The sequence below is a fragment of the Stegostoma tigrinum genome, chromosome 2, assembly GCF_030684315.1.
Source record: "Stegostoma tigrinum isolate sSteTig4 chromosome 2, sSteTig4.hap1, whole genome shotgun sequence".
NCBI lineage: Eukaryota > Metazoa > Chordata > Chondrichthyes > Orectolobiformes > Stegostomatidae > Stegostoma > Stegostoma tigrinum.
Genome location: NC_081355.1, coordinates 6,980,647 through 7,008,165, shown reverse-complemented (window position 1 = coordinate 7,008,165; position 27,519 = coordinate 6,980,647). Strand labels below are relative to the sequence as shown.

Genomic DNA, 27,519 nt, shown 5'->3' with positions numbered 1-27,519 from the left:
TTAAATTCCAAATTTTTTTTATGAATTCACACCTCAACATTTGCCATTGTAGGAATTGAACCCATGCCCCCGGACAATTAGCTCGGACCCTCTGATCACAAGCCCAGTGACCTTACCTTGACACCAGCATCACTCTTTTTGATTTAGCCTCTTTCAAAACAAAATGACTTGCCTGGAGTTTCTTATTTGGGCAAAACTCCCACAAAGTAAAGCAAAAATCTTTGACTATGTCATGATACAAAGAAAATGTTTTAAGGATATAATTGGTGTATGTTACACTGGGAAAGTATCCCTGTTAAGGGGAGTGTCATGTAAGCACTGGTGAGCTACATTGGTAAGTCACCAGACAGGTTCATGAGCATGTTCAACTTTGATTGAACTTTTACAGAGGAGACAGCTATGAAATGTTGGATGTTGGATTGCTTCTGATGATGAGATTGTATGTTCTTCAGTTCTGACTGGAGCCTGGTTACTGCCCCACCACAGAATAACTGGCAACAAGAGGAAATTGACCAGTGCATGAGAGAAAAAAAAATTTGTTTTTAACAAACACTGACGATACTATATAACAGAGAATGAAACTATCATTGTGTCTTTTGATCCTAAGTAGTACTGAAAAGCTGATCAGTCATCCAAAAATGAACAATTATGCATTGAAATTATCCTCTTGAAATAGCAGGTCATAAACAGTGAGATTCTTCGTGTGACATTTCTTTGTCTCCTGTTAAAAAATAAATGCACTAACCTGTGTAAGATATGGGCTGTAGATACTGATATCATGAATACTGTTCAGATTGAGGATGTTTAAGTAATTTCTCTATTTTCTGAAAAAGAATCACACTGGACTCAAACACTAACCCTCTCTGTTTCTTTCTCCCTAAATGCTGCTGAGTTTTTCCAGCACTTTTGGTGTTTATTTCATGCTTCCATTATCCACAATATTTTGATTTATTCCCCAATCAAACATGCTTAGCTGTTTTCTTTGCTCTGCTACTCCATCTAATGTTTCACACTCACCACACTGTTCCATGTCTATCTCTTAACAATGCTGCGATATCTGTGCTCTTACAATTTGGGAATTCAATTCAATTTAGTTTCATAGATTCATATAGCACAGAAAAGGCCCTTCAGCCCATCAAGTCAGCACTGACATAACTACCAGTAAAACAACACTAATTCTAATTTCCTGCACTTGTCCCAGTTTCCACCATCAACGGCTGTGGGTTCAGTTGCTGGAGTCTGAGCTTTGGAATTCACTCCATAAATCTCTCTCTCTCCCCACCACACCCAGCACCTTCCCCTGCAACCGCAGGAAGTGCTACACTTGTCCCCACACCTCCTCCCTCACCCCATCCCAGGCCCCAAGATGACTTTCCACCTCAAGCAAATGTTCACCTGCACATCCGCCAATGTGGTATACTGCATCCACTGTACCCGGTGTGGCTACCTCTACACTGGGGAAACCAAGCGGAGGCTTGGGGACCGCTTTGCAGAACACCTCCGCTCGGTTCGCAATAAACAACTGCACCTCCCAGTCGCGAACCATTTCAACTCCCCCTCCCATTCCTAAGACGACAGGTCCATCCTGGGCCTCCTGCAGTGCCACGATGATGCCACCCGAAGGTTGCAGGAATAGCAACTCATATTCCGCTTGGGAACCCTGCAGCCCAATGGCATCAATGTGGATTTCACAAGCTTCAAAATCTGCCCTCCCAGCACTGCATCCCAAAACCAGCCCAGCTCATCGCCGCCTCCCTAACCCCTTCTTCCTCTCACCCACGTCCTCCTCCCACCTCAAGCCGCACCTCCATTTCCTACTTCCTAACCTCATCACGCCCCCTTGACCTGTCTGTCCTCCCCGGACTGACCTATCCCCTCCCTACCTCCCCACCTGTACTCACCTCTACAGGCTCCATCCCTGCCCCTTTAACTTGTCTGTCTCCTCTCCACCTATCATCTCCTCTATCCATCTTGGGTCCACCTCCCCCTTTCCCCCTATTTATTCCAGTTCCCTCTCCCCATCCCCCTTTTCTGAAGAAGGGTCTAGGACCAAAACGTCAGCTTTTGTGCTCCTAAGATGCTGCCTGGCCTGCTGTGTTCATCCAGCCCCACACTTTGTTATCTCGGATTCTCCAGCATCTGCAGTTCCCATTATCATTAAAAAGGACGGTAATCTTTTTCCCAGCTGCTGGCTTCACTTGGAGGGGAGCAGAACGTCAGCAATGTAACAATCCACCTTGAAGTGGCGTCAGCCTTTTATTCAAGTCTTTGTTATCCAACTCCAATAATACCCCACCCCTCACCAGGCAAGTGTTAGAAGTCCCATTAGAAGTCTGTCAAGGGGTCAAGTTTAACTCTGACGTAGTTAATGGGATGTGTGTGAGTTAAGTGCTGCGCCACTGTGCTACTTCTAACTTTCAAATCCCTTTCCAAAACTGGGAGACTAAGAATGTTCAATGGGAAAATGCACCATTGCACGTCATTATAAAATGCATGGAGAAATGCCAGTTAAAATGAAAATCATAAAAACCATGACATCTTAATGAGAAAGTGACTGCAGTAAGCAATTTCCTCTGGTTGTTTAGTGTGCAATTTGGATTATTAAATTGTGCCTATTTTGGATGAAAGTATGCTGTGCATTTTATAAATAGGTTGTATATTGATGAGTAGTGACATATAAATGAATGGCTCAGACATTTAATTGTTTAACATTCAAAGCTGAGGCACAGAGATTGTATATCACCCTCTGGTAAGGAAGGCTGTATAATGCCACAAATGAACTGTAGAGGTAATTAAACTTTGTAAACAGAATCTCTGATTGCAGGAATAACAATGATAGGGGATTCTTTTATTTACTGAAGACTGAAATATATCGGTGGCACAGTCAACTTTTCATTAAATTATGAGAGCAGGAGTGCGCTGATCAAATATTCCGGAAATCAAGAGGTCCATATAGAAACATAGAAAGTAGGTGCAGGAGGAGGCCTTTCAGCCCTTCAAGCCTACACCACAATTCAATATGATCACGGTTGATCATGCAATCTGAGTATCCACTCTCACTTTCTCTCCGTACCCCTTGATCCCTTTAGCCACAAGGGCCACCTCGAGCTCCCTGTTGAATATATCTAACAAATTGACCCCAATAGCTTCCTGTGGGAGGGAATTTGAGAGGTTCACAACTCTCTAAGCGAATAAATTCTTCCTCATCTCAGTCCTGAATGACTTACCCCATATTCTTAGACTGTGAATCAATCAATGCAAAAACTCACACTAAGCAATAGAAATATTACGCAGATGGTGCAGACATTTACTTTATTTACAGTATAAATCACTTAAATAATATGACAACTTTACCTTAAATAAAACTTATCAACTTATAGCTTTCTCAAACACATTCTCAGGTAATTACTCGGACATTGCAGTATTGGACGAGAAATTGACTCGAAATTGAATCAACTGTTGATATTTTGTGCAGCCATTCAATTGAATAACAAGTGTATTTTTATTGAGGTAAGTAAATGTTAAAATAACTAGGATAACTGGACATAATAATATGGTAAACTTATCGGTGGTTGAGGTGCACAATTTTTGCCGGTTTACCAAGAGTGCCAGTTCGTGAGGTGTCAATTAAAACTAAGTTTGTCCTATTTACTGTAGGTAACAGGGTAATATCTAACCAATGAGAACTTAACACCACTTAGTTTCAGAAAACCTCATGGGCTCAAGGGGCAAGTGGCCACAATTATCAGGGCAGCAGTGTGACCTTCCCTGGAACTCCCCACAAACTGCCAGCAAATCAGAGGCTGCCAGCTCATTATTGCTTGAGAGCACCTCCAGGTAGAAGTGACAGTTGCTGGTATGACACCCTGACGAGATCTGGAATTGCTTAAGGATCCAAGCCACTGGTGAGTTATGGGTAGACAGGAATGCAGGGTGGGTGTTGCGGGAGAGGCAGGACAAGCAAGGGTGCAGGTAAATTCTTGCTAGACCTCAGGGCTTCTCTCCCATTTGAGAGATGAGACCCATGACTGTTAGTGGTTTAACCTGAGCGTCACCACACCTCAGGTGAGGGGAGAGGTTGAGAAAGACAATCCTCATGGAAGGACCAGCCTTCATTATGATCACAGTTGATCATGCAATCTCAGTATCCCACTCCCACTTACTCTCCATTCCCTTTGATCCCTTTAGCCACAAGGGCCACATCCAGCTCCCTGTTGACTATATCTAACAAGCTGGCCCCAACAACTTCCTGTGGGAGAGAATTCAAGATGGCCTCTCAGTAGACATTGCTACCTCCCCAATGCCTGGTCTCAATCAGGGTAGCCCCACTGGAGATCCGCAAATAATCCTGACACGGCTTGTTTGGGATTCATGCACAGTAAGTCCCAACCAACTGTGGGAAAATGGCAATGGGATGAGGTCTTTCCACAAACATTTTTATCCCACTTAAGAGTTTCAACTGGCAATGGTGAAGGAAAGCTTCAAGGAAACCATGCACAGAAATTCCTGTCCCAGGCTCAATGTGAACAGTGGAGGGAAGGTGTGTTTAGGATGGCCCATCTGGCTAATTAGTACCCCTCACCTTCAAGAAGGGCAAATATTTCACCACTTGAGGTCCTAAAGATTGAGGCTACACGTGTGAAATTGTCTGGACTTTGCAAAACACAGAAATAGAGAACAATTGAAAGTAGGAGTGGGCCATTCGACCCTTTGAGCCTGCTCTTCTATTCAAAGTGATCAGGGTGATATGAAGCACATGGAACTATGTACCAATTGTATATAATTATCTGGGCAGCAGTATGACCTTCCCTGGTACTAGGAAAAGCAGCCCCACCCCACAAGCTGTCAGCAAATCAGAGGGTGCCAGTCCATTAATGCTCAGGAGTACCTAACTGATCATCCAACTTCGTCCCCATTTCCTTTTTTGCCCTTTACCCTTTGATCCCATCAGCCCTGAGAACTATATGTAACTCTTTCTTGAAAACATTCAATGTTTTGGCTGCAACCAGTTTCTGTCACAGAGAATTCTATAGGCTCACCACTGTCCTGGTGAAGACATTTCTCCCTACCTAATTCCCAAATGGCCTATCTCATGTCCTTAGACTTAGTTCTGGGCTCCCCAGTCATCAGGAACATTCTTCTTGTGTATAGCCTGTCTGGTCCAGGTTTCAATGAGATACCCCCATTCTTCTAAACTCCAGTGAATATAATCCTAACTGATCCAGTCTCTCATCATACATCAGTTCTACCAACCCAAGAATCATTCTGGTAAATCTTCATTGCATTCCCTTCATAGCCAGAATATCATTCCTCGGAAGAGGAGACTAACACTGCCCACAATAGTCAATACAAAAAAAAGGGAATGGATTATTCCACATACAAAAATGGGAATGGATTTTTTTCATATACACAGCAGGATGCTGGGGATCGGGAAAATCTCCAGCGGATTTGAAAGTCCATTGTCACCAAGTGTCTGCGACACCGCCACCACCCCCGCCCCCACAAAATCCCCCTCATCCACAAATATAGCAAAATCTTTTGGATTTGGAGTTTTTGGTCCATTAGACAGTGAGGATGGGCCATTCATGGTGCTGGCTCCCATTGCCTGGTTAAAAACTAAGTACTCTCCCACTGTCTGCATAAACTCTAACAGAGATCAGCACAGAAAGTGGGGATAGATCCAGTCAAAGACCACAGAGGCTGCCCACTGTACATTTTCAGCATCTGTTTGTCTCTGTACCATCTAAATACCACTGTTCATTATCTTTGTATCTGTTCATGCAAGGTCAGCATCACTGGCTGGGCCTGCATTTAATGCTCATCCCCCATTGCTCCTTGAACTGAGTGGCCTACTGCACTACTTCAGAAGGTAGTTAGGAGTCAACTGCATTGCTGTGAATCTGGAGTCAGATGCATGGGCTAGGTAAGGATGGCAGATTTCCTTTCCAAAAGGGCATTAGTGAATGCCCTGATGTCTTTTTTTTGGTGACAATCAACAATGAGGCTAGCTTCTAATTTCTTATTTTTTATTGTGTTCAAATTTGACTATCTGCCATGGTGAGATTTGAACAGTAGCTTGAGGATTACTAGCCCAGTGACATCACCACAATGCCATTGCGGTCTCCTAAAATGATGCAACAATGGCACTACACAAGGTGATATATCAGTCGTTGTTTTAATTGATCTATAGATACCAATGATTAGTGGACCTCCAGTTAAAAATGAAATAATATTGCAAGTGGAGCACTATTATCCTCAGTGCTGGCCTAATGCCAAAAACTGTTGTTCTATCTCCACATATGGGTTCATTGATGACACCAGTGTTGTAGGCTGGATCTCAGACAATGATGAGACAGAACACAGCAAAGAGACAGAGTGCTTGGTGATGTGATGTTAAGGTAACAATTTCTCCTTCAACATCAGCAAAATGAAGGGCCTATCATTAACTTCAAGAAGCGATGTGGAGGGCACACCCCTGTCTGTATCAATGGTGCTGAGTTGGAGATGGTCCAGGGCGTCATGTTCCTGGGAATGGTGATCACCAACAATCTGTCCTGGACCACCCACATTGATGTGACAGTCAAGAAAGCATAACAAAGCCTCTACTTCCTTAGGAAGCGAAGGAAATTTGGCATGTCCACAAAGATTCTTACCAATTTTTATACATGCAACATAGAAAGCATCCTATCTGGATGCATTATGGGCTTGCTATGGCAACTGCTCTGCCCAGGACCCTGAGAAACTAGAGAGTTGTAAACCCAGTCCAGTCCATCACACAAATCAACCTTCCATCTACACTTCTCACTTCCTCGGGAAGGCAGCCAACATCATCAAAGACCCCTCTCACCCCATTCATAATCTCTTTCAACCTCTTCTATCAGGCAGAAAATACAAAAGCTTAAACACACATACCAACAGATTCAAGAACAGCTTCTTCCCCGCTATTAGACTTCTGAATCAACAACTGAAATTTCAAATTTAATGTTAACCTCGCCCTTTGTGCACCTTCTCTGCAGCCGTAACAAGGTATTCCTTGCTCTGTTCTATTACTCTAATGCACTTTATGTGGTATGATCTGTCTGAACCGCACACAAGACAAAACTTTACACTGTACCTAGGTACAAGTGACAATAATAAATCAAATCAAATCATGCTTTATAAAATCATGAGGGGAATGGATAGGGTGAATAGCCAAGGTCTTTTATCCTAGGGTAGGGGAGTCTAAAACTACAGGGCATAGGGTTAAGATGAGAGGGGAAAGATTTAAAAGGGGCCAAAGGGGCAGTTTTTTTTCACGCAGAGCGCGCTGTATGTGTGGAATGAGCTTCCAGCAGAGGTGGTAGGGGCTAGTACAATTACAGCATTTAAAAGGCATAGAGATGGGGATATGAAGAGAAGGGTTTAGAAGGACCAAATGCTGGCAAATGGGACTAGATTAATTTAGTATATCTGGTCGGCGTGGATGTGTTGGACCAAAGGGTCTGTTTCCATGTTGTACATCTCTATGACTCTATGACTCTAGCTGATAGAAACATGGACGACCTGGTGATGTGAAAAAGCTTCAATGGATAGCTTACGAAATACCCCATCTTTATACACAGTAATACTGAATCCAAAAATTAGGAGGCAGGTTGCCGCCATTTGTCTACAACTAGATATGCAAATACCTAGTCACAGTAACAGAGAAATGAAAGCAGGTCTACAACTGATCAGCTTGCATCATACGTATTACAAAATTGTTCCCTACTAATAGTTACACCAAGCTATAATCTCCAAACTGGTGGTGATGGATACAGATAAACAAAATAGGCAACTGATCAACATTAATAATTACCAGAGAATAAACATCTGTTTTGAAGATTTGTAAACTTTGCTATGTTAATTGCCTTGCATCAATATGAACAGAATATCTTCAGATGTAAAGACAGAGAGTGGAGTTTATGATTTAGGTAGTTAATTTAAAAAAAGTGTTGCAACCATTCAGTCTTTCGTACCATCAGCCTAAGATCCGCTGGGAAACCTCTGCAATTTCAGGATGCCATGTTAAAAATATTGCAGTTGTTTAATATATAACTCAAAAGAACCCTATTCACAGAGCAATTACAACACATTCTTTTTCAACTACTGTGCAGTGTAAATTATTTAAATTATTTAGTGCAGCTATCCAGAGTTCCTGGGATGTCCATGTATTATTCCTCTCAACACCTTGATTCAAAGATATTCCCTGCAGTTCAAGAAAGGAGACAGCATGAAAGTACACTAGATAATTCCATAATGTCTAATTAGGGAAGAGGTTGCAAGATAACAGGGTACTTAGAAGATCATAATATACCCGGGCACAGTCAACATGGATGTATTCAAGTGAAATTCTGTTTTGATAAGTCTGTATTTGGAGCTTTCTGAAGTTGTAACTGTTGTGAAGATAGAGGGAAACAGTCATTGCAACATCTTCAAATTTTCAAGAAGTATTAGGTAAGGGCGAGTGCAAATATTCATGACAAAAAACTAGGGCTTGTGCGATTAGGCATAATGTATAAACATGGACTGATGATTGGTTAATGGACAGAAAACTGGTCATTTTCAACTGACAGGTTGTAGTATGTGGGGTCCGACAAGCCTCAGCAATTTTCCCACTTAAATCGCGGACTTAGCCAAGCAGAAAGAGGATAATGTTTCCAATTTGCTGGAAATTTAAGACTGGTGGGGAAAGTAAGTTATTAAGAGGATACAAAGAGACTGCAAAGAAATGTAGACAGCTTAAGTGACGAGGGAAAAACCGGCAGATGCAATACAAAGTAGAGAAAAGTGTATTCCATTTTGGTAGGAGAAATAGAAAAGCTGGTCCATTTTTGTTTATTCATAGGATGCAGGTGCTGCTGGCTAGACCAGCAATTATTGTTCGTTCGACACATTGGCCAGACCAGGTAAGGATGGCAGTTTCTTCTCCTAAAGGATATTAGTGAATCAGATGGAGGTTTGCCCACCAATCAACTCATGGTTATCATTAAACTCTTAATTAAATTCTAATTCCACCATCTGCCATGGCAGAATTTGAACCCAGCTCCCCAGAATATTGCCTGGGTCTCTGGATTGACATTCTGGTGATAATACCACTTTGACAACACTTTCTAATATTGCTTGGCAGTTGGGAGATTAGCATATGTGATTATTCAACGGTACCTCTATATCTTTGAACGTGAATCAAAAAAAGTTTACATGCAGGTACAGCAAACAATTAGGCAAACAAATGGTTTGTTAGCCTTTCTTGCAAATAGAGATTAGAGTGTGAGCGGAAAGGTCTTGCTGCAATGATATAAGGTCACAGCGAAGCCACAGCTGGGATATATTGCACATTATACCTAAGCAATGATATGCTGCCCTTTGAGGGAGTGCATTAAAAGTTCACTAGACTGCTTCCTGGGATTAGGGAATTTCTCAATAAAGAGAGGCTATTTCGACTAAGCCTAAATTCCTCAGAGTTTAGTAGAATGAGAGGTGATCTCGTTGAAACATATAGGTGGAAATGTTTATTTGCATAGCTTTTGCAAGTACTGTAATGCAGATTAACCACAAAGCCTCCTTCCCATTTCCTCTGGAAAGAAAGCTGTGCTACCCAGTCTTATAAACATTCAATGATGAGCCATTCATAACCTTATGAATGAAGACATTCCTCCTCATCCCCATCCTTGCTGGGAGGAATTGATAATTAAATGTCTGTCAAAATCATGTGATCTCAATCATGAGGCAAACCCTTGAGTTCTCTTCAATTATGTCCTTGTGTTGAACACACTGTTATGTTGTCTTCTCGAAACAGTCCTAAATGATTAATCCCTATCCTGAAACTATGTCATTATATTCTAGATTCACTGCCCAGGAGAACAGACAGACAATTCAGTAATGCCAGCTATTAGAACAGTCAGATTCACAAGGCACAAATCACAGTATTGTGGCAATAATGTCTCAGCAAGGAATATTCGTAATTGGAGTTTTTGCTTAATATACTTGAACATGGAGTTATTTTTCATTTTGTATTTGGTCCTGAGATTTGAGCATAGCTGGCAAGCCCCAACATTTATTGTCATTCAAATTGCCCTTGAGAAGTTGCTGGTGAGCTGCTGTAGTCTGTGTGCAGTAAGAGTACACCCACTGTACAGTTGAGGGGTGTGGGGGAAGGTTTGGAGATTCTGACTCAGCAACACTTGAAGGAACAGCAATACATTTTCAAGTCGGGATGGTGAGTGGCTTGCACGTGGTGGCGTTGACGTATAACTGCTGTCCTTGTCCTCCTAGATGGAAGTGGTCATGCATCTTAAAGACAATGTCTAAGGATCTTCGGTGAGGTGCTTGGGGAACAGACAGGAGTTCCTGCAGCCACGGGCATGACATTGTGATGATACATTGCCTCCCTGGTGCCAGGGTCAAAGATGTGACTGAGCTGCTGTAGGACATTCTGAAGGGGAAAAGAGGCCAGTCCAGAGGTTGTGGTCCATATCGGTTACCAACAATATGGGTAAAAAGAGAAGTGAAGTCTTGCAAGGGATCTTGGAGATCAATTGAATGGCAGGACCCTCAAAGGTAGTAACCTCATGATTAGCCCAAGTGACACGTGCTAGTGAGACCAGGAATAAGAGAATAGATCATCAAATGCATGGCTGGACGAGGGAGGAATTTAGATTCTTGAGGTATTGGCATTCATATTGGGGAAGTCGGACTCTGTGCAAGTTGAGCAGTGCCTTGGTTCTGTCTTCACGGAAGAAGACACACAAATAATTTCCCAGTAATTCTGGAGACACAAGGATTTTCTAGGAAGGAGGAATTGAAGGAAAGTAGTATTAATGAAAACATAGTGCTCAAGAAATTAATGGACTGAAAGCTGATAAATCCTAGGACCTGATAATCTACATCTCAGGAGGTAGAAAAGGAGGTAGTCATGGAATCAATGAATGATTGGTTACCATCTTCCAAAATTCAGTAGAATCTAGAATAATCCTGGCAGAGTGTAGGGTGGCAAATGTAATCCACGTGTTTAAAATTAAAGATGAGGAAAGCTAAAATGGGGAATTATAGACTAGTTAGACAAGCACTAGTGGTAGGGAAAATGCTAGGATGTAATGTAAAGAATGTGGTAGCAGGACACTTGATTATACCAATGGGATTATGTAAATCACATTAACATCAATTTATTAAAGAGAAATTGTGATCGACAAATCAACCAGCATTTCTGAGGACACAATTTGTAGAAGAGACGGGGGACACCCAGTGGATGTGGTTATTTCGGATTTTCAGTAAACTTCTGACAGTATCCCTCATTAGAGGCTATTGTGCACTTGGGTTTGGTGGTAATATATTGGAAAGATTGAGAATTAGTTAGCATTTAGGAAACAGAGAGTATGAATAAATAGTGATAATGGGAACTGCAGATGCTGGAGATTCCAAGATAATAAAATGTGAAGCTAGATGAACACAGCAGGCCAAGCAGCACCTCAGGAGCACAAAAGCTGACGTTTCGGGCCTAGACCCTTCATCAGAGAGGGGGCTGGGGAGAGGATTCTGGAATAAATAGGGAGAGAGGGGGAGGCGGACCGAAGATGGAGAGAAAAGAATATAGGTGGAGAGGAGAGTATAGGTGGGGAGGTGAGGAGGGGATAGGTCAGTCCAGGGAGGACTGTCAGGTCAAGGAGGTGGGATGAGGCTAGGTTGCCTTTGGAGTGGAAAGCAGTGATGGGTGGGGTATTTGATCTCCTGCTGTTCACAATCTATTAACGATTTGGAGGAAGGAATTGAATAATATTTCCAAGTTTGCTGATGCTCTAAAACTAGGTGGGAGTGTGAAAGGTGAGGAGGATATACAGACACTTCAGGGTGATTTAGAGAATTTGAGTGTAGATGCAGTATATTGTAGATATGTATGAAATAATCTACTTTGATAAGAAAAACAGAATGGCAAAGCAGTATTTAAATGATGAACAAAAACAAAGTTGCTGGAAAACTCAGCAGGCCTGGCAACATCTGTGAAGGAAAAAACAGAGTTAATGTTTCAGATCCAGTGACCCTTCCTCAGAAGGGTCTCAGAAGGGTGTCACCGGATCCGAAACATTAATTCTGCTTTTTCCTGAGCTTTTCCAGCAACTTAGTTTTTGTTCCTGATATACAGCATCTGCAGTTCTTTCGTTTTTTTTATTTATTATTTAAATGATGGTAGGTTGGGAAAGTCTGATGCACAAGGGGGCTGGAATGCCCTTGTACATTGGCCACTTTGATCATGTGTGCAGGTACAGTAAGTAGTTAGAAAGGTAATTTGTATATTTGCCTTCATTGCAAGAGTTTGAATAAAGATGGAAGGAAGTCCTCCTGCAGCTGCACAGAACCCTGGTGACCAGGACTATTGTATGCAAGTTTGTTCTCCTTACCTAAGAACAGATATGCTCGACATAGAGTAATTGCAATGAACCCACAGCATCCTGATTTCTAGGGTGAAAAGAGGAGACACTGGAACCTGTATACAATAGAGTGGGGAACGAGGTTGGGAGTAATGTCTCATTTAAACACATTAATTCTAATAGAATGGGCCGACTGGTTACAGGATGATGTTTTTCCTGCCCAGCGATTAGATTGGTTGGCATTGGTTGGTGTTGGGTGGTGTCCAAATAAGAGAGTCAAATTCTCAGGGTATGGGGTAGGCTATTTCGGAGTGAGAGGAGGAGAAATTCTTTCACTCCGATAGTCTTGAACCTGTGGAATTCTCTATCACAGAAGGCTGTGGAGTCAAATCACTGAATATGTTTAAGAAAGAAACAGATATCTAAGAGCTAAAAGTGTCAAGGGATCTGGGGAAAGAACAGGAGTACAGTGTTGAAGCAGAGGATTGACTATGATCATACAGAATGACAACGTGGGTAAAATGTGCTGACTGGCCTATTCTTGGTCCCTATTTTGCATGTTTCTATGTTTCTACATTTACTGCAGTGTAAAATGTGTGTACATATCAGGAATAAAATAGAAATCTTAGAAATAAGGAATATCATAGAGTCATAGAGTTGTACAGCACGGAAACAGACGCCTCGATCCAACTCATCAGTGCAGACTAGATATTCTAAATTAATCTAATCCCATTTGGCCCATATCCATCTAAACCTTCCTATTCATGTATCCATCCAAATGCTTTTTAAATGTTGTAATTGTACCAACCTCCACCATTTCCTCTGGCAGCTCATTCCATACACATACCGCCCTCTGTGTGAAAAGTTTGCCATATAGAACCCTTTTAAATCTTTTTGCGCTCACCTTAAATCTATGCCCTCTAGTTTTGGACTCCTTTACCCCTGGGCCAAAGACTTTGGCTATTCACCTTATCCATGCCCCCCATAATTTTATAAACATCTATAATGTGCAAATCTTCTGTTTCCTTACACTCACTCCTTCCTCTGTTCAAACCTGAAATAGGTGGTTACAGGCAGGGTGGGGGTTCAGGATTCAGCCTTCCATTCCCCCTCCCCCAGCTGACAATTGGATCTGAAGGCAGTTAATGAAACATGAAACAAGACCATCCCTTTTCTTAAGAGATTGTTTATGCCTCCATTTCCAGTGACTAGATTTGTGGCTAGCAATTTCTTTATACTGTTTTGAAATTAAACTAACTAAACCAAACTAAATCAACTAAAGCAAATAGCCCTTAAAGGATCACACCAGGACAGGACAAAACTCCGAAGGAAATTTGTTAATTCAAATCAAAATGTCACTTAAGATGCTGGGAGGTGAGGATTAATGCTATCCAACCCGTGAGGTGCCCACTAGTCACAGAAAGCCTCGAGCATGCCAGTGCCAATTAATTCCCCAACCTCTAGAAAAACCCAGGTGTGGACATTGCTGTAAGGGCTTCAGGACCCTGGAGCTACCTTGTGATGATGACATTGTGCAGCATATCACTGAGCATAAATATCACAGTGAGAACCACACAGAATGAACACATGTAAATGCAAGGAAGAGGGTCCAGTCTGTTCTAAATGTAACTATCAGTCAGAACCTGGTATATCTAGGATTACAATATATATAATTATGTAATATAATAGATAATATTATTTTTGATTCAACAACCACTTTAATCAACTAAGAATGCCCAATACAATGAAATGAGTACTACGATAGAATCAAAATCCTAAAAATCTTCCAAAACAACAAAATAATCAGCAACTTCAAGTCTCCATTACCAAATCCAATATTTTAAGAATGCCCTAATTCATTGAAAACCCACTGGCAAAGTCCCTTCATTTTAAATAAAAACAAGGATTTGTACACAATAATGTTATATAAATACTTGGAGCTGGACAGGCAATCCATTGTGACAATGGTAAGTTGTGAAATCAGTCATGGAACAATTATCTTCTAATGCTAAACATAAGGCTTGTGTCAACAGATAATGTGCAATGTCAAGGACTTTTTTTGAGACTGGGATAGTTTTGTTTCAAATCTTTGAATTGCGGGAGATTTAGAAGCCTTTCAGAACTGATGGATCCCTTTGACATTCCCAATGCATTTATACACTCTTGAAGATATTTATTTATAAGAATCCCAATGGGCATTTGATCACACAAAGGACACCTCAATTTTCTCAGCATTACCCCAGGACTATGTCCGAAACTGCACATAACCTCTCCAAAGAAATCTGGTAACTTTAGATCTTCTGCCTGCAGGTGTAAGGTGCTGCCAATTTGAAATTCACATCTCACTGGAGGCAGCTACAGCATAACATGAGCATACTGGACTCAAAATGGTAACTCTGATTCTCTCTGCTCACTTGCTGCTGACTTTCTCCTACACGTTCAGTTATAATTTTACTTGAGATTTAAAGGCATGCATCACCAAGCCCACGTCAATGTGGTTTATTCTTAACACCTCTCTGAAGTGGACTAACAAATTATTCCATTGTATTCAACTGCCTAACTAGGATGAGTTTCTCACTCTAACTGCATCCTTTAGTACATTTTCATTTCTGCTTAACTTTAGTTAACTTCATACTAATGCACTCTTGTCCTGTGGGAAACTGGCCCAGTGTGAATACAACATACAGTGCACTCACAATAGATTTTGTATAAACATTCATTCTTATAGAACATTTTAATTAAAGTTTCTGAAAGTGATACAATACTGTCAGCCAAGGAGCTCCCAGGTTCTGAGTCCCATGCAGGGGGAGTATGGAATAATAAGAGCGAACCAGAAATGCAAGTGATTTTTTAAAAATGTGCAATTTGAAGTTAAGTACATTAGAGAACATACCAGAACAGAGAAGTATAGCACTGGGTTTTTCATTTGATTGGAGAATGTCATTTTCTCGAGATTAAAATGCAATTTACAGATTCGTGATCCATGGGGCAATCAGTTGCACAAGGGGAAGAAACAGAGCCAGCTTTGAGAGGGTAGGATTGTGGTGGGAGTCAACAGGAGGGTGATGACAAGACCAAAAGAAATATCATTTTAACCTCCCATCCACCCCCACTGCCTCGAACGCATCAATACCAAATGTACCAGCTGTGGTGGTAGATACTGCCCAGACTGAAAAAGCTAACGATGACTAAGCCATCACAGCTCGGATTTGGCCTATTGAGACCATGCTAACTCTCTTGTACGGTGATCCAGTCAGTCCCAAGCTCATCCTCTCTCTCCCTGTAGCTCAAGTTTAATTCCCCCAAGCAGCCATCTAATTACTTTCCACATTTCCCATGCAGATGGCCTAAGGGCCCTCCGCCAGTCCCTCTCCACTGACACCCTCATCCCATTTCTGATGAAGGGTCTTGACCCGAAACGCCAGCTTTCCTGCTCCTAAGATGCTGCTTGGTCTCCAACTCTACACTTTGTTATCAGAGAGAAAGATGAACTGGCTTTCTTCTGGCTTTAGATGACTTTACTTCAGGGAAAAAGGTAACACCCTCCTTTCTGGAGGCCCAAAGTCTTCTGAGTGACCACTCAGATGTAAGAGCGATTCGCACAACCTTGGAGCCAATCAGAGGCAGAAATACATGGTCTTCAGCAATTGATCATCACTCCAGGACCAATCAGTGACTGTTGCTAGCCAAATCTCATTTTGTATGTTTTCTCTGATCCAGCTTATCTGCAATTATCCTCTGCCACCAACTGAATAATCAAGAATGTAAGCAGCACTCAGAATAATTAAAAATGCAGAAAATGAAAAATACAGTTTTTACGTTATATATTTGCAAATTTAATCACTTCACCATCAATCGTCTGGATCCCAAGCTCTTGATTACCTTCTTTATTTTATAATGTGATCGGTCTGGATTATTAATAGAAAGCAGTCCATTTACCAGAGGACATCAGTAATCCTCAATTAAATGTAGCTATATTCGAGTTTTGATAAGAGAGATGACATTTCTGGAACCCCACAGATTTGTGTTTCCATTCCATGTGATCTGATGTCATTACGACAAAGCCCCATGTGACCTTGATCAGTAACTATTCTTAAAATAAAAGTCAAGTAAGCCCTTTATTCTACATTCATGTCTGTACACCTCTCTGTCAGTTTTCCCCTTTAAGGCTTTCCTCAGAATCTGTCTCTTTGGCAAAGCTTCCGTTATCCCACTTCTTACCTTCTTCTGACATTTGCTGTCATTCTTTGTTGTATAATGTTAATCTGAAGCATGTTGGAATGTTTCTTTAAGTCACAGGTGCCATTTAAATCTATGCTGTTGTTGTTTTCACTTAGGGAAAATAGCTTTGTGTGCTGTAGCTTAAATTTAAGTATGATGGGTTAAAGATCAGTCCCATTAATATTAACTGTAATGTTCTGCAATCTTCAGAATTGAGTTACATACATTGAAATGGTCTGGTATGTGTTAGTACAGAGGACCCTGAGTTTTGCAGACTGAAAGAATCTGTACACTCATTTTGTATATTGCAACTTTCCAAAATAGTCAACAGCCATTCTCTGGTTTATTTCTCAGGGCATTGCCTTGATCAAGCAGAGCCAAACTGCCTGGTTTAAGTTAAACAAAGCTTGGCAGTTAACTGTTAGTCATCTTTGAACTGTGCTTTCACCATGTCAACCCCTCTACCAATTAGAATCCACTTGCCAACCAATCAGCACTCTCTTTTCAAAAAGTATTAAATGCTGTCCCCTTTTACGTTGGTATTCTTACAAGTTATCCTGATGAATGCAAGACTCTATGTGTCTTTTACTGCAATACTCACTAGATAAATAACAAGCTTGTGTCTCATCGCATTTAACATCCAAGTGTCATATTAGTTTCGAGTTGTCAATTTCTCTATAACAGTTTACTAAGTAAGCAGGCAGCGACATGATGTAGATCAGCGAACCCAACCAGCTTATTCCTGGAATGTTAAATCTACGGCAACATGTCTATTTTTGCAAAATAACACCAGGATATGCCTTTGAACTGGTTAAACCAGTAGGGGTGATACAGAAGTACAGCATTTGCTTAGAAATCATTCAGTCTTACTTGCAATAGTCACTTCACCAGCAGCAGATGTACATAGCTGCTTTCACCTACTGGAATGTGCCAACTGAATCAGTTTGCTTTGTGACATCCCACGCATCTGCTGGCTGAGCGATCCTGAAGAAAAAGATATTAAAATACCACACACTGTGCCGGCGTACGCATCAGCTTCCACTTTCCTAACAACCTGACTGGGAGTTTTAACACAGTTAAATATTACAGAGGAAATCTGTGCCCCAAAAGTAAGCCTCTATTTGGCAAAAAAGTCTTTGTCTTTTCCTTGACTAAAGGGCAGAACACCAGGAAGCAGGTAATTATTTACAGCGATGTGCTTGCCACTGTGTCGTGCACCAGAGAAGCATTGATTAGATTAGATTCCCTACAGTGTGGAAACAGGCCCTTCGGCCCAACAAGTCCATGCTGCCCCTTGAAGCATCCCACCCAGACCCATCCCCCGATAGCCCACACACCCCTGAACACTATGGGCACTTTAGCGTGGCTGATCCACCCAGCCTGCACATCTTTGGATTGTGGGAGGAAACCGGAGCACCCAGAGGAAACACACACAGACACGGGGAGAGTGTGCAAACTCCACAAAGACAGTCGCCCGAAGCGGGAATTGAACACAGGTCCCTGGTGCTGTAAGGCTGCAGTGCTAACCACTGAGCCACCGTGCCACCGCTCCCTGTATCACTTGTTTGCCAATTTACACATTAGCTGACATGGGTTTTATGATGCTGCTCACATGTTGTCACCTTGCGCGATTTCACTTCTGCTGCCTACGTGGAGGAAAAGATACAAAGAAATATTTGCATTTCAGTGGCCCCTTTCACAGCCACAGGCTGTCCCAAAATGCATTAGTGCTAATGAAGTCCTTTCATGATTTTTGTAGTTCAGTGGTTTGTGCATGGCAAACTCTTGCAGACAGCAGTGTGGCCCTGACCAGGTAATCTCTCTTTTGTAATGTCAGTTAAAGGAAATATTGATCAGGATGTGAAGGACAACTTCACTGCTCTTTTCCAAAATAGTGTCTTTTGCATGTCCCTGAAATGCAAAGTGTGAAGTTCTTTGGGACAGAAACACTAACAGCCAGACACATTTATAATTTGAAACTATGAACTGTTAGATACAGAGTTTTTATTATATTTTCCTGGAATAGTCCCTCTGCTGGTATGTGTGTGCATGGTGGTCTCGAGAGGCCAAAACATACAATTTATGGGCGGCACGGCGGCTCAGTGGTTAGCACTGCAGCCTCACAGCACCAGGGATCTGAGTTCAATTCCAGCCTCGGGTGTCTGTCTGTATGGAGTTTACACATTCTCCCCATGTCTGCATGGGCTTCCTCCAGGTGCCCCGGTTTCCTCCCACAGTCCAAAAATGTGCAGGTTATGTGGATCAGCCATGCTAAATTGCCCGTAGTGTTCAGGGGTGTGTGGGTTATACAGGGATGGGTCAGGGCAGGATGCTTCAAGGGGTGGAGTGGACTTGTTGGGCCAAAGGGCCTGTTTCCACACTGTAGGGAATCTAATCTAATTTTGAATATGCTATACCTCCAAGAGTGCAGCACACCCTCATGGTAACAGCTTGAATTTATCACTCAAGTGCTAGACTAAACATTGAACTAACAATGTTATAACTTTAGGGAAAGAATGCTAACTGTGGAGCCAGATGCGATGACGGGGAATTTTGCAACGAAAATGATTTTGAATAATTGGAAAAAAAGAAGTGTTAAAATTCTCATTGCTATCCAGTGAATGGTGCATTTAGAAGAGAGAAAAATGCATCAAAATCTAACACAACTTTGTTTCAGCACATTAATAATTTTGTTTCAGAGAAAAAAATATCTAGTTTCAAGTGACATCATAGAGGACAAGAAAAAGTGATGGAATCGGTATTAAAGTAGCATGAGACACTATGAAAATAAACATGGTCTGCAGGACAAGACAAAGGACCTTGAGGAGCTTCATTTTTTTCCCATTCATCTGTGGGATATGAAGCTAACATTTATTGCCGGTCCAATGGGATTTAGCCCGATATTTGCTTAAGCTACAGGATGGTTTTATATAAAGTACATGAAGGACTCAACTGAGTTCGTCTTTTAGGATTATTTCAAATTGACAGATTGGGCTGGACACTGGGTGATATATACAACAGCAACATGTGTTAGAAATTAGGCAGGTATTTATTTCTTATGTCTTCTTAGACTTGTCTTGGAATATGTTTAGACTTCGGGAAGTCTGGTGACCATATGTTTTAAGTAAAGGCAAGAATGAAAAGTGAAAGGAGCCTCCCACATGTTCACCAGTAAGGAAGGAACAAAACAGTCAAATTAAGCAACAATTCCTTAAAATATAGTTTGTGTCACCCGATACCAAAAGCAATTTTCTGACATTTTTATAACTTAAAAATGAGTAATTTTTGGAAGAAAATATTCTATTCTTCCCAGCTCTTTGATTCGTTTTGCTCTTTTTATCAGCATTGACCTGATAAACTTTGCAATAACAGGAGGCAACAAGGGCAATAGAGTGTTGGCAAAACCATTCAGATATCACATCAGATTGGGACAGGCTTGATGGACCAATTGGCCTTTCCTTGTCCATTCCCTCTGTAAGAGTACAGCTTTATACAGTTAACTGAAGCAAATCAGGATATCAAAGCTTTTCCTTTAAGAAGTGAAAGAGGTGAATCTGAAAGGAGAAAATCAATTCTGGCCTTAGATTATCAAACTAAAACATAAATTCAGTGTTTTGTCTTCAACAACCATTGCCAGATCTGCTCATCAGAGATAATGGGAGCTGCAGATGCTGGAGAATCCCAGATAACAAAGTGTGGAGCTGGATGAACACAGCAGGTCAAGCAGCAGCTTTTGTGCTCCTGAGATGCTGCTTGGTCTGCTGTGTTCATCCAGCTCCACACTGTGTTATCTTGTCAGACCTGCTGTGCATTTTCTGCCTTCAGATTTTCAGCATGAACCAGTTTGCTTTATTTACTTTTGAGCAGCATTATTCCTTGGAACTATCGTGACCAGACATGTAAGTCCCTGATTTTTATAATTAATTGAATCGTATGTAACTCTGAACAAACTGAGGGATTCTGGTTCTAGCACCTTTGCTGCTCCCAAACGGGAGCGGAACCTTTGAGCGGACGTAACACCGGAAGTTGCAGGGAAGGTCACTGAATGGTGACGGACCGAGGGGGGATATGGCGGCGGCGGCGGGAGCCTGGCGCTTGCTGTCAGGGGTGAAAACCATCGGGAGAGGAGCCACGGCTCACAGGTTGGGATCTTGGTGAAGGTGGCGGCGGGGGAGATAGGGATTGTGTTTTAAAGTTGCGGCGGGCTCATTCGTCCCTCTTCAGCGGTTCCAATAGCAACTGAGGCCGGAAATTGGAGCTGAAGAGCCAGGGGGTGGTGGGGGAAATCAGTGACTCTGATCCCCCTCTTCATCCCTCCATCCCCCTCTTCATCCCTCCATCCCCCTCTTCATCCCTCCACCCCCCTCTTCATCCCTCCACCCCCCTCTTCATCCCTCCACCCCCCTCTTCATCCCTCCACCCCCTCTTCATCCCTACACCCCCCTCTTCATCCCTCCATCCCCCTCTTCATCCCTCCACCCCCTCTTCATCCCTACACCCCCTCTTCATCCCTCCATCCCCCTCTTCATCCCTCCATCCCCCTCTTCATCCCTCCATCCCCCTCTTCATCCCTCCACCCCCTCTTCATCCCTACACCCCCTCCATCCCCCCTCTTCATCCCTCACATCGTTTCCGTCTCAACCCCCCCCACCCCCGTCTCAACCCCCCCCACCCCGTCTCAACCCCCCCCACCCCCGTCTCAACCCCCCCCACCCCCGTCTCAACCCCCCCCACCCCCGTCTCAACCCCCCCCCACCCCCGTCTCACTCCCCCCCCACCCCCGTCTCACTCCCCCCCCACCCCCGTCTCACTCCCCCCCCACCCCCGTCTCACTCCCCCCCCACCCCCGTCTCAGTCCCCCCATCCCCGTCTCACCCCCCCCATTCTCCCCCTCATCTCCCTCATCTTCCCCCCCATCTCTGCCCCCCATCTCTGCCCCCCCATCTCTGCCCCCCCATCCTCCCCCCCACTACTGCCCCCCCATCTCTGCCCCCCCATCACTCCCCCCCCCAACTCTCCCCCCCCCATCTCTCCCCCCCATCTCTCCCCCCCCATCACCCCCCCCCCATCTCTCCCCCCCCCAACTCTCCCCCCCCATCTCTCCCCCCCCCATCTCATCCCCCCCCATCTCTCCCCCCCCCATCTCCCACCCCCCCATCTCACCCCCCCCCATCTCTCTCCCCCCCATCTCTCCCCCCAACTCTCCCCCCCATCTCACCCCCCCAACCTCCCCCCCCATCTCTCCCCCCCATCACTCCCCCCCCACTCTCCCCCCCCATCCTCCCCCCCCATTCCTCCCCCCACAACCTCCCCCCCCATCTCTCCCCATCTCTCCCCCCCATCACTCTCCCCCCCCATCCTCCCCCCCAACTCTCACACCCCCCCACTCACTCCCCCCCCCTTCTCTCCCCCCCCCATCTCTCTCCCCCCCCATCTCCTCCCCCCCACATCCTCTCCCCCCCCTCATCTCACTCCCCCCCTCATCCTCTCCCCCCCCCATCCACTCTCCCCCCCTCATCTCTCTCCCCCCCCCTCATCTCTCTCCCCCCCCTCATCTCTCTCCCCCCCCTCATCTCTCTCCCCCCCCTCATCTCTCTCCCCCCCCTCATCTCTCTCCCCCCCCTCATCTCTCTCCCCCCCTCATCTCTCTCCCCCCCTCATCTCTCTCCCCCCCTCATCTCTCTCCCCCCCTCATCTCTCTCCCCCCCTCATCTCTCTCCCCCCCTCATCTCTCTCCCCCCCTCATCTCTCTCCCCCCCTCATCTCTCTCCCCCCCTCATCTCTCTCCCCCCCTCATCTCTCTCCCCCCCTCATCTCTCTCCCCCCCTCATCTCTCTCCCCCCCTCATCTCTCTCCCCCCCTCATCTCTCTCCCCCCCTCATCTCTCTCCCCCCCTCATCTCTCTCCCCCCCTCATCTCTCTCCCCCCCCATCTCTCTCCCCCCCTCATCTCTCTCCCCCCCTCATCTCTCTCCCCCCCTCATCTCTCTCCCCCCCTCATCTCTCTCCCCCCCTCATCTCTCTCCCCCCCTCATCTCTCTCCCCCCCTCATCTCTCTCCCCCCCTCATCTCTCTCCCCCCCTCATCTCTCTCCCCCCCTCATCTCTCTCCCCCCCTCATCTCTCTCCCCCCCTCATCTCTCTCCCCCCCTCATCTCTCTCCCCCCCTCATCTCTCTCCCCCCCTCATCTCTCTTCCCCCCCTCATCTCTCTTCCCCCCCTCATCTCTCTCCCCCCCTCATCTCTCTCCCCCCCTCATCTCTCTCCCCCCCTCATCTCTCTCCCCCCCTCATCTCTCTCCCCCCCTCATCTCTCTCCCCCCCTCATCTCTCTCCCCCCCTCATCTCTCTCCCCCCCTCATCTCTCTCCCCCCCTCATCTCTCTCCCCCCCTCATCTCTCTCCCCCCCTCATCTCTCTCCCCCCCTCATCTCCCCCCCCATCCCCCTCACATCTCCCTTCCCTTCCCCCCCCCCAAACCCAATGGAATACACAGCTTGGTGGAGGAAGCAGGTTCAATGGAGACATGAAAGAGGGCTTTGGATGACATTTTGATAGAAATAGTGTGCAAGGATTGGGCAAAAAGGCAATTGGCACGAGGTATTTATGCTCATTCGAAGAGCCAGTGTTGGCCCAATAGGGTGAATGGTCACCTTCTGGACTACAGCACTTCTGTGATTGTATGTTATAAGTACTTCGTAAAGGATTCTTAGAATGTTACCAGCACAATTGTACCGTAACTTATCAGAGTCAAAATGTGTTCTGTCTTCTTCTAGGTGTCCACTGTTCGTGTTTGTTAGGACAAATGTAGAGAGCACCTGGTGGCACGAGCATCTCTCTGAAGAAAACATTCAATATTTAAGAAGATTGGTTCCTGAGGAATATAAGTCGTTGACTAGCAGAACATCTTGCCCACTAAAAGATGAGCCATGGCCTAGGTTACCTTGGGTGCCAGGTTAGTTAAACCCACATCCAGTTTTGCAGAAAATTTGTGTAAACATTTGTGTGTATTTTTACAGGTATCTTTCACATTTGAAAATATAAATGAGCATCTTGTTGTTTTCATTTTTTAAAAAAATCCTTCAATCAATAATATAATGAGCAATGTGCATATATAATATTCTCAATGATTCAGTCTTTCCTGCATAATGTTGTGGCATTGTTGTTGCGTTTTGTCGAGGCTGTTGCAGCACACAGCCTTATTGTAGTTATTCAAAAAAATTACTGTTAAAGTATATCACAGTTGAAATGATAAGGTTGTGTAAAGAAACAAACCTTACAAGTTCATGATGCCAGGAAAGCAGAATAATTTCTGGCCTTTGCTGACATATTTGGAATTGTACAGCCATCTAAGCAAATGTTTAAAATCTGTACTTTAATGATTGAAGAATTTGTTCTGACAGCTGGTTATGGATATGTAGAATTCGCTAGGCGGTCGTGGATTCTGGTGGTCAGGCGAGAAAGTGAACTCTAAGCTAAGTTAAAATCATCCTTGACCTTGTTGTATGGTAGACCAGGCTTGAGGTGCCAAATGGCTCACTGCTGCTCCACTTTCTTCTGCATTTTGTAGTTCTTGCAGGAAATGGTTTACTGTTCCATGCCCTAGATAGTTCATGTGTGAGAAGTTGATCCACAGAATGAAATTAAAAATGTACTTTGATATACAAACAAAATAGATACGCTTGCAATTCTCCGTTTTGAAAACCTGCAGGTAGTCAATCCAGTAGTACACACTCTTGAGTCGAATATGTGGAGTGTTTTGCCAAGGAATCATTTTCTGCCTCTCACCTGACTTATGAGATCACTTTCTATGTTGACTCCCCACTATCGTGCGATCTCTCAGAATTCCAGAATTCATATAATGCAGAACAAGGCCATTCAGCTCATCACAATGATGCCGACTGCCCAAATTAACTGTGCAACAATGTCATTTCACATCTCCCTGTCCCTACCCTGCACATTGTTCTGTTCAACCATGAATCCACATCATTTTTGAAAGTCTCTTCCTCAACTGAACCTATCTCCACCACAGTCTTAGACAGTGCCTTCCAGATATTAACCACTTGCAGCGTAAAAATGTTTCTTCTTGTATCTTCGTTGCTACTTGCTTCAATTGCCATAAATCTGTGCCCTCATTCTTAATCCTTCCATTGATAGGAGCAATTTTTTTTCCAATATCTAATCTATCCTTCATGATTTTGGACATTACCATCAAACCTCCTCTCAACAGTCTCCAAGCAGACCAGCCTAAATCTCTCCAAACCAGCTATCTAACTGAAATACTGCATCTGGGAACCATTCCTGTGAATCTTCTCCACATTATCTTCAAATGCCTTTTGGATATTTTGTCAAGAGTAGTACCCAGAGCTTGGCACAGTAATACAGTGAGATCAAACCAGTGTTTGAAACAAGTTTAACGTAACCTCCTTGCTCTTGTAGTCTAACCCTGACTAATAAAACCTGGATATGCTACAATTTATTAGCCACACCGTAACTCAAAAGACTTGCACGCATATACATCCCGATTTCTTTGCTCCTGCAGCCCCTTTGTAATTGAATCTTTTTATTTAAGTGATATTATGTCCAGTGCAGGGATTGAGGTGGAGCTTTTGGAGGTCATGATATAAATAAAAACAAAATGTAAAGGATTCAGCAGAAGTGAAAATTATGTGAAAGAGTGGGAGGAGATCTGTGGCATGCCAGAGGAGAGTGAGGAATAGTGAATGAGAACAATACGGACAGTAACCATTGCATTTTTTTCGGTAAACCTGCTAATATCTCTGCACAGTAGGGCAATATAAAGGCTGAGAGACATTTGTTAAATTCTACCTGATAGTATTTGGAATTAATGTATATTTGATCTCAATGTTGAATGTTGAGTAGCAGGTGATTCAGAAATGGACAGTATTTGGAATTAATGTATATTTGATCTCAATGTTGAATGTTGAGTAGCAGGTGATTCAGAAATGGACATTATGGGGTTATGTTATTCCATAGTTTGTCAACCACATTGTTTAGATTCTAGAGTCACAGGGAGGCCAGCCCATCAAGGGTTTCAGACTTCCTTCCTGAAAGGATATCAGTGAACCAGATGGGTTTTTAATAGCTGTGGTCACATGGTTGCCATGAGACTATGTTTTTATTCCAGGATTTTATTGAATTCACATTTCAGCACCCGCTGTAGTGGGATTCAAGCCCATGTTCTTAGAACAGTCAACTGAGGTCCTTGATTACTGGTACCCCTACACACCATTTCTCGAGGGGCATTAAGAAAGTTTGAAGAAATCATGTTTCTGTTGGGGAGAATGTATGCACAAAGTCCCATGATTTTTCATTGATTAATTTTACAGACAGGAAGCATGGGTCCAAATGTCTGACGTGTATTTTGCGGTCAAAGTACATAGTTTTGTAAAAGAGCTCCTGTTGTATCATCTATGCTAATAATAAGAAGTTAGGGTATTTTAGATTGCAATCATGCTTTCGTTTTATTTCCTACATTTGTACAAAGAATTTAAGGATCTAGGTTAAAAAATTAGCCATCAAGGTCACAAATGTAGTAACTTCAGAATGCTTCCAGTATCATGTGAAAGTGAACACAGAAATAGAAGGGTAAGATAGATGAATGCATGCCTGTCAAGATAATTCAGGAGGGAGAGCTTTAGATTCCTGGGTCCCTCGGACCGGCTGTGGGGAAGATCATACCTGGCTCAAGTGGATGGTTTGTGCGTGAATAGAGTTCATACAGTTCTTTGTGGGGTGTTTTCTCTTATTTTTAAGAGGTCTTTAAACCAACTCAGCAGAGGCATGGGAATATTAGAGGAGAACATAGGTTTCACAAATCACATGGAAGATTGTCCTAATAGTTATTTGGTCTGGTTCGATAAGGTTAAAAAAAACCATGACGCAGTGACTTTCACAGTTAAAAATGAATCATGTCTTGCATCTCTCTCTTTTGGTAGGCACTCGGAGGGTTGGACTAGTTGCAGTGAAGTTGGGGATGATGCCTCTGTGGACGAAAGCGGGTGAGAAACATGCAGTCACATTACTACAGGTAAAAGTATGGCATGAAAATAAAAGGTGCTATTAATTGTGAAATCAGTTTAGTTTTAGTGATTTTAGAAGAGCATAAATCTGTAATACAATGAAATACTTAAAACAAAGATATAGAGAGTGTAATAGTGTGAAATGTACAGACTTTCTGTCTTTCTAATCATGAAAAGAAAAGCAACAGGTTCAGGAGGGAGCATAAATATGACCTGATGTCATTTTGATAAAACAGCATTGTGAAAAAGCTCAGATAACAAAGTGTGGAGGTGGATGAACACAGCAGGCCAAGCAGCATCAACAGTTTACATATTTTGTCCTTGAAACTTAGATTGAAATGGGTGGGCAAATAATATTTGTGCTGTGCTGCCTTGGTGTAGTTTTGTGTGGTTTACAGTTGCCTCAGCAATGCAGGAATAGTTTGTAATGATAAATATATCTCCCAGCATAATACACAATATTAATTCATATTAGCTTCCATGTATGTTTCTCACAGACATAAATTCGTGTTAACAAATAAACTATTCAATAGAAAGTAAACAGATTAAACTTTTCAATATAAAAGACTTCTTAATGTATTTCGCTTTCAGGTTCAAGATTGTCATGTTGTGTCATATACACCGAAAGAAAAATATGATGGCAAGAAGCCTGCATTGGTAGTTGGCGGAAAAAATACATCTCCATTTAATGTAAGAAAATGTTTTATTATCTGTCTTGCTTTATTAATGATTAAATATTTATGCAAATGGGCTAAGATATGCTGTGAAGGACTGTGTGTTAGGCTGCTCTATTTCTCTGACTATTTCAGTCTGTCAGTTTTCTCCTGTTGTAAAAGCGAAGTTCTTGTGAAACTCAGACAGTTAATTTTTGACTCTAGA

At 43.2% G+C, this 27,519-nt stretch overlaps 1 protein-coding gene across 1 annotated transcript in view; it reads left to right on the top strand.

Moving 5' to 3' along the window:
* Positions 1-20,631: 20,631 nt before the first annotated feature.
* Positions 20,632-27,519, top strand: part of mrpl3 (mitochondrial ribosomal protein L3) — a 56,315-nt gene continuing 49,427 nt past the window's right edge. The window contains exons 1-4 of the mRNA XM_048522001.2: positions 20,632-20,743; positions 23,374-23,552; positions 26,557-26,648; positions 27,232-27,330. Of these exons, the coding sequence (XP_048377958.2) occupies positions 20,670-20,743; positions 23,374-23,552; positions 26,557-26,648; positions 27,232-27,330 (444 nt within the window). The 5' untranslated portion in view covers positions 20,632-20,669. The remainder of the gene's footprint in view (positions 20,744-23,373; positions 23,553-26,556; positions 26,649-27,231; positions 27,331-27,519) is intronic.